General features: G+C 35.1%; 1 protein-coding gene across 1 annotated transcript; it reads right to left on the reverse strand.

Annotated features, from left to right (window-relative positions):
- Positions 1-1726: 1726 nt before the first annotated feature.
- Positions 1727-2882, reverse strand: LOC146914372 (uncharacterized). The gene is made up of 2 exons (XM_085721053.1): positions 2706-2882; positions 1727-2566 (listed from the first exon to the last, which is right to left on the reverse strand). The coding sequence occupies exons 1-2, from the start codon at positions 2880-2882 to the stop codon at positions 1727-1729; spliced, it is 1017 nt and encodes a 338-aa protein (XP_085577179.1).
- Positions 2883-8364: the final 5482 nt, after the last annotated feature.

The following is an 8364-nucleotide window of genomic DNA, read 5'->3' on the forward strand; positions in this document are numbered from 1 at the left end:
GTTTTCTATCAGATACAGGTTCATCAGGAATTTGAGTAGAAATAAGATTACCTTTTTCACGACTTGGTGTTGCAACATCTGAGGCAATCTTGGAATCGTCTCCAGCATTAGTATCACTAGCAGCAGAACCTTTCTCCGTCGCCTTAAAGGGATTCTCTTTTTCATAAAGATCTGCCATGGTTAGGGCTTGCTTGGATTCACCCTTCTTTGTGGTCTTCTTCTTCTTTGAAGAGGACTTCTCAGCAGTTTTCTTCATAGATTTTGTAGGGGGACAGTGTTGAGTGGCTTGACCATCTTAGGAGCAGAGGAACTGGTTTCACGTTGAGCGACGACTTTCTTTTCAGAAGCAAGAGAGGTGTCCTTTTTGAAATTCATGACGAAGTGAAAGTGATGATATTGAATGGAGTGAGGGAAAGAATTATGAGGATCAGTTGGAGAAGAAGGAGTGTGAACGGTTCTGAGAGGTTTGAGAGAAGGAAGAGAATGACAAGGGTTAGGAGTGATTTGTGTGATATGATTGCGGTTGGTAGAGAGAGGGAAGTTAATTGGGGAAAAACTGCCTAAATATGCGTGCACTAATAGTAACCTGAAACACAACCTTCTTTTGCACGCTTGCCCCTACTTAACTGTTATAACCTCTTCCTTAGAGAAATGTCCAGTCTGTCCTTTATTTTTTCAAACTTTTTGAAGTCCAACAATTCTGCAAATTCATCACTTACCATTTCTTCCATAGGGATGCAGCTGATTTGTTTTCCACGATTTCCACTGAGATTCTTCTGAATTTTATTAATTTCTAGAGGTGAGCCTCTCTGAGAACCTCTTGTTACTTCTTGAGAGTGTGATGTCCTTTGGCCTTTCTGATGCTTCAGCAACCTATCCAACATGTCAGCCTGTTCTTCTGGGATCCATTTGTAGCAGTTATTCTTAGTCCTTCTTCCTTTCATAAGAACTAGTCCCCCCTCATTTGTTACCCTGCATCCAAGTTTGTTGAATCTCACTTCCAGACCTTGGTCACACAGCTGACTCACACTGATTAAATTTGAGAAGAGTCCTTCAAAAAATATTACATTATCAAGTTTGGGTAGCTCCTTACTGATCAACTTACCTTTACCTCGTATTTCTCCCCTACAATCATGACCAAAAGTAACATACCCTTTCTCACAAGGTCTTATGTATCCAAAATAGCTGTCATTCCCAGTCATATGTTTGGAACAACCACTGTCAAAGTACCAAACTTCTTTAGATGTTGACTTTTTAGAGGTGTGACCTACCAAGCCAACATTGACACTCTTAGGCATCCATTTGTGATTGAATTTACTTGGATAACCGTATAGTTTGTAGCAGAAAGGTCTAATGTGGCCTTTTCTCTTACAATGATGACAAATCCAAGGACGAGTTCTCCTTTTCTCATACAGATGTTGTTGAGAAGGTTCCAACATTGTCTTGTTATCAGAAGTTCCACCATTTCCTGAAGTGTCTGTAGCCTTATTATGCTTGTTAGGTTCTTCTTTTCTTATCATTCCATGATCTTCCATAGCATATGCAATTTTTTTGTTGCGTTTTCGATTCAGAGATTGATAATTAAAATCTATACCTTTTGTTTGTCTCTTGCCTTCACTTTCTACAACATTATTAAGAATTGTAGACCCATTTTCAACTTGTTTTTTGAACTCTTCAATTCGTGAGTTTAAGCATGTTACCTCAACATTGAGTTCAGATACATTTGTCAGTAGAGCATTTTTTTTGAAAGAAGTTGATTATTTATCTTCTTTTGTTCTCCTAGCATCTTACAGATTTCAGTACTTCTAGCATGCATATCCTTATATGCAGTAGCTAGATCATCATATTCCAATTCTTCATCACAGGACTCATCATCAGAGTAGATTTTTCCTGTTAGAGCAGTTACTTGTCTAGAGAACATACCTTCATTTATTCTTTCAGGAACATCTTTCTCAGACCAAGCACCATTGACACTTTTCTTGTAAAAGTTAGTACATTCTGTTGTTATGTGACCAAAACCTCCACATTCATGACATTGATCTTCCTTGATTTCACATTCTTTGTCTTTCTGTTTTTCTCTAATGTTGGATCTAATGTTCTGACTATTTGTTGCCAAATTCACAATTTTGTTGAACATTTTTCCTAGGAGTACTACAGATTCAGTCAAGTTTTCATTATTTTCAGGATTCCATTGAGTTTCTTTAATGCAAGTAGAGTGAACTTCCTTTTCAACCCTATTGTTGATGACGATTTCAAAATTTTGTAGGGATCCAATGAGTTCTTCTATCTTCATTTCATAAATGTTCTGAGCTTCTTCTATAGCAGTGACTTTCATGTCAAATCTTTTAGGAAGAGACATGAGAATTTTTCTAACCAGTTTTTCCTCTGACATCTTTTCCCTAAGAGCATCAAAAGCATTAGCAATGTCAAGAATGTTCATGTAAAATTCTTGAATACTCTCATCTTCCTTCATAGTCAGTTTTTCAAACTGAGTGGTTAGAAGCTGTAATCTAGATTTTTTCATTCTTGAGGTGCCTTCATAAGTAATTTCCAGAATTTCCCATGCCTTTTTTAGCAATATTGCATTGTTTAATCATTCTGAACACATTTTGATCAACCCCGTTGAAGATAGCATTCAGAGCCCTAGAATTAGCAATAGAAGCTTCATCCTCAGCTGTAGTCCATTATTCTTCTGATTTCAGAACATTAGTCTTGTTTCCATCTTTGTCAAGTGCCACAGGATATTCCCAACCTTTTAACACTGCTTTCCAAGTTTTGCTGTCAATAGATTTAAGGAAAACACTCACCCGAGATTTCCAGTAATCATAGTTGGCTCCATCTAGCAGTGGTGGTCTGTTCACTAACCCTCCTTCCTTGTCCATAATGCCAGAAATATCCTCCTCTGGATCTCACCCAAATAACAGGCAGGGTGCCTGCTCTGGTACCAATTGATATTTTGGCACGTTAGACTTAAGATGTTCTAAACGATGTTCCAACAGAAAACACAGTAAACAGATGTTGTATACGATGTTTAGAACATTAAGCTAACAAACATAAATAAAACAAAATAACAGACAGGAAAGAAAAGAGGCACAGAGAAATTGTTAACCCAGTTCGGTGCAACGTCACCTACTCTGGGGGCTACCAAGCCAGGAAGGAAATCCACTAGTGCAGTCCGTATTCAAAAGCTCTCACCAAACCACATTTGCACTTATGACCTAGGACCTACCCCAACAAGACTTCAACCTAGGAACTCCTAGATCTGAGATCCCATCTCACTCCCTTACAACAGATCACAATCCCCTGTGATTCCCAGATTACAGACTCAAATAAGATGAGGTTACCCTCTAAAATAACAACATGCAACCTTGCTTAAAAGCTTAGATCCAGTTCACAATCTACCTAGCTCCTTGCTTAAAAGCTTCGGAGTAGTGCACAGGTTTACAACTCAAAGTACAGTCCTAAACATCCATCAAGATGATACACGAAAGGCTCACAATCAAAAGACTCAAAACCTAAATAAACTCTATTTTGTAAAGTGATGTCTTGAATAATTCCTTAGGTCTTGTAGCCTCCTTTATATACTGAAGCAAAACGTGTCATCCCTTCAATCAAGCTTCAGATCAAACCTGTGACTTATTGCTCAATCAACATGGCCGGATAAGGAAACTCCTAGAAAGTAGGCTCATTAAAAGTCACATTATTATCACCTTAAAAATACTTTCCTAAGTCATTTTAACAATTCTTAATAAATCACATATGTTCTGATCTCCTCATAATTGCACACGGTTCAGACCAACTCAAGCTGGCGTGGATTCCTTCAATCAAGCAAGCGCGTGCGTAAACATAGGCAAAGCACAGAACGTACAGACCAGGTCTGGATGTTGAAACATTGTAAACATAGGCAAAGCAAAGAACGTACAGACCAGTTTTTCATTAAACAAATATCCAACACAATCCATACATTCAACTTCTAAAACATTATTGATTTATGTCCTTGTATCATCAGGGGCAGGTTGTGGTGTAGTAGGATCTCTCCCTAATGGAAGGAAATAAATTTTTTAAAACAAAAAACAAAAAAAAGTTTTTTAGGCAAATTTTCTTTTTCGAGGAATTTTTTTTGGTCATATGTGCAATGAAACAAGATTCCTTGCCACATCAACACCTTGTGTGTGTGACTCTGTTGTTGGAGGATTAAAATATGAAGAATCTCACATTTTTTATGGGAAAGAATATCAAATTATAGTAGTAAAATTTGTGTTTTTTTTTCTTTCACGTGGACTATTTTCATCTTCGCATATATTAGACGAGTTATTTCAACAATTAACCTTAAATAAACATAGTTTTTTTGGTTATAAAAAATTAAATATTTTTTTAATGAAAGTTTTGGATCTAAATATTATAATTATTTTTAGTTTTAATATGAAAACTTGTTAAAGAGTCTCATATCAGATAAGAGATGGTCTGCCATATAATATAAAGGGTCTTGTTAACTAGTGCCCCGGATTTCCCTATTATAAATATTTCATACTTCACATATATTGTTAGTTTGCCTTGGTTCCTTTAGTTTGGTTTGATTTTGTCTAGTTTGGTTTTGGTTCATTTCGGTTCGCATTGGTTCTTCTATTTGTCTCAGTTTAGTCTCCTTTGATTTAGTTTGGTTTCACAATTGGTTTGTTTGTTTGGTTGATGAATCAAATGCTGACAATTTGGTTGTTTGATAAATTTAGTGCTCACAAATTGTTTGTTTGGTGAGGCAAGTGCTAACAATTTGGTTGTTTGATTGGTTCTTCTATGTTTTATTTGTCTTCTCTCTCATTGTTTCTTCTGTTTTATATGATAACTCACTTTGGGTGCTGCTCTCCATTGATTATGCCATATGCTGATTTGGTTTATTTTCAAGGTTAATTTGTACAAGCTTAAAACTTAGTAAGCTCTATTTTAAGGGGTAGTGTTAGAAGTTTATATTATTTAGTATGTTTTTTTTTTTTGACAAAATCTTGATGCTTTGTTGCATCATGAATTTGAGGGTAGATGTTAAATAATAAGTTTGGGCTTATGTTATTGGGTCTTTATGTTTTTAAACTAGTAGAGTCCATTAGGTTATAACTTAACCCTAACACATCTTGTAAAATCTATATAAATGTACGATAATACTTTGGTTGATAACAAGAACAAAGGTCGGCTGCGCTTTGCCGAAGATCGATCCCTATCTTTTGGTGTAGCTCACTAAACCCTCACTACCTTCTGTTTGGAAAGGTAGACTTTCACTATCTCTCTATCATTCATTGATGTAGCGAATATGTTCGTATTTATGAATTGATTAAAATGACTTTGGTAGGGAGAGTTAGAAATCTAACTCATTCATATTTTTTTTTTATCATCAATTGCATCTATTTTTAATTTTTTTTTAATTATTTTCAATTTTTGAATCTTATCTTGTTTTGTCTCCATCAGATCAACATGTATGACAACAAAACTACCTTCAAAGATTGTAATTTCAGATCTAATTGAATGGCTATCATCAATCTTTTGTATATTTCGAAGCCTAGTTATGATTTTATCAATGGTTTGTTTTGGCGATGTCCAAGATAAATCTCTTTCGAGTGTGATTTCTTTGATTAATTAAGTTTGAAATAAAGAAGACAAAATTTGTCTTTTTGAGAAGGTATGCACAATATTATTATAGTTTATTTTCAATGAATTTGTTTTGCCTGTGGATGTGTGCCTTATAATTAATTGATGTTTGGTTGTGAAAATTTGCAGGTTAAGAGCTTTAAATGGAAGTTCTTGTGTGGCACAGTAACAATGTGGAACTATGGTAAAATTCTTTGTGGATGTGTGGTAAAATTCTGTTTTGTATTGTACAATCTCAAGACCAATCTCAGTTTCCCACTTTGTGGATGGTTATATGTTGTTAAAAATTTAGTTTCTTGTTCAGTGGCCGAAAAAACTTAATATTTTGTTTGATGTTTCAATAGGTTTTACTCTAGCTGGTATTAGTTAATGACTTCCTAGTCTTGTTTGCTAAGTAGTAAATGTGTAACAATTTGGATGTTGGATCTTAGACTATGTTGTAACTTGTTTGTTTTCAAGTTGTTCCTTGTTGTGGCGAATTGAGGTTTGTGTCAGTGCTTATTATTGTTAAAGTGAAGCTGAAAAATTTAATATTGTGAAAATATTTGAACAAACTCATGCATATAATACTTACTCAAGTATGATAAGTTGTTTTTCATCTTTGCCATATGAAGAAGACACGGGCTTCCTGAAGAAAAAAAAACCATACAACCCATTGATTCTACATCGAAAATAAATTTTACCAGACTTAACAAAACCATACAGCTCACATATTATTGTTAAAGTGAAGCTGAAAAATTTAATCCTTTTTCAGAATTCGACTCTATTGAAAGTGAGTCTAATAAGAACAATATTTGCAATTGAATATACGTTTGTAAACTTAATACCGTCATGGCTCACCAAAAATAACGAAGTAGGATTAATCCTTCATCAAAGAGGTCTACCGGTCAATGAAAGATGCATATCTTCGTTGTGTCTCACAATTTGTTGAAACGTCGATCCTCCATAGCTGGTCTCTCAACGGCGATTTTTGTTGCGCAAATGTCAGTCATTTTATCAAACTCCAGCCATAAACATATATACTTTTGTGTACATCAAAAGGAAAACAATAGAAAACTTCAAAAGTATATTAAACTTCAAAAGGAAAACAATAGAAAACTTCAAAAGTATATTAAAAAAATGATCAAATGTTGCAAGTATGATAAAAAAAAAAGAAGCAAGGAGACCGGTAACACTCCACACATGGGAAATTTTTAGGATTGAAGAACTTGAGACTTTTAGCACGAATTTTGGAGCCAAAACTTTATCCTTCGATTCTCCTTGAATTGGGTTCTCCGGTTTCTTAACTTATATTACATTCTTCTATCCTTGACCACTAATTTTTCATCCAACATAGAACCATGTGATATAAAAGAAAAAAAATCAAATTACTCAATGACATAAATTGGCTTAAAACTATATTATTGGAATCATAAGAAAAAAATCATCAAAGCACAACACTGATTTCATATCTAACATACTTTGGACCTCATATTTTAAACATAGTTGGGAAAATTGATATATTAGATTAAAGCATTAGGGAATAAAACATTTAGAAAATGTTGAAATACAAAAAATCAATGGGTTCACTTATGGTGCCAAAGAAGCAAGACCATCATTGACATAAACTAGACCGGAAGCAACGAGGTTATTGTTGGAGAGCTAGTGGGAGAGACAGTCCCCGGAGAAGATTCAATGGGAGATACAGGTGGAGAGGTAGATGCGAAGGTTGGTGTTGGAGAAAGTGGAGATGAAACCTAAGGAGGAGGTGTGTATTTTGGGAGAGGTTTTGGGTCAGTGGTAAGGTGCGAAAGTGTTGATGAGGGTTAATGGAGAAGGAGAGGAGTCGTCGTCAGGCTTAGGAAAGGAAGATAGGAATAGGTTGGGCAAGTGGCTGTACCGAAAAGAAAAATAGGAATAGGTGGATGCATGGTCATTTGTAGCATGGGATGGGATGGGAAATTTTGGGGAAGTTTGAATTTCAAACGTATGTTGTAATGTGTGTAAATAAGGTAGTCATTTAATGGAGTAACTAAAGCATATTTTCCACCAATTTATAATGATTAGGGTTTTGCTTTTAGGGTTGCATTGTTAGTTAGGTTTAGATATCAAGGAAATTTTGGGGGAAGTTTGAATTTCAAACATGTGTTGTAATGTGCGTAAATAAGGTGGTCATTTAATGGAGTAACTAAAGCATATTTGCCGCCAATTTAGAATGATTAGGGTTTTGCTTTTAGGGTTGCATTGATAGTTAGGTTTAGATATCAAGGACAAGGACAAGGATAAGGATATATCTCTTGAACCTTTAATTGCACCAATTCTCTCTTCTTTAATTGTAATAGGTGCACCCAAAAACACAACTGCATGGGACCTTCAAATAGTCTCATCAGCAGATTCTAGCAATCTGTTTGTTCTTTCTCTAATTTTATTTCCTTGACCAAATTGAAATCATTCTTCTTCAGTTTGTGTATCAGTGCAAACATCCTGCTACATATTTTACACCACCACTTCTCAATGATTGATCTCTCTATCTTTGTTTTGGTTGATTTCTTTTTCAAGATCGTTCACAACTCAAAATAAGTTTGGTGGCTTCTCCCATACGCACATTCGAACATGTTTAAAAGAGTCAATCCACATGACATTCAAGAATGTTTCTAGCAAAGCAATTGCCATATGTCCTCCTCATTGCAAACCATTCAATCAAAAAAAAATTCTTTCTTAAAATAAGTCATTCAAATTGCATTGACT

Source organism: Medicago sativa, chromosome 6, assembly GCF_051527215.1.
Source record: "Medicago sativa cultivar Bolivia chromosome 6, Bolivia_mono, whole genome shotgun sequence".
In the NCBI taxonomy this organism is placed as follows: Eukaryota; Viridiplantae; Streptophyta; class Magnoliopsida; order Fabales; family Fabaceae; genus Medicago; species Medicago sativa.

What these genes read in the sequence shown, in the direction of transcription:
- LOC146914372 (XM_085721053.1), bottom strand. Translation starts at nt 2,882, where the DNA reads ATGGACAAGGAAGGAGGGTTAGTGAACAGACCACCACTGCTAGATGGA. An exon ending in AAGATGGAAACAAGACTAAT is followed by an intron (nt 2,567 to 2,705) that starts GTTCTGAAATCA and finishes TTGCTAAAAAAG; the next exon opens with GCATGGGAAATTCTGGAAAT.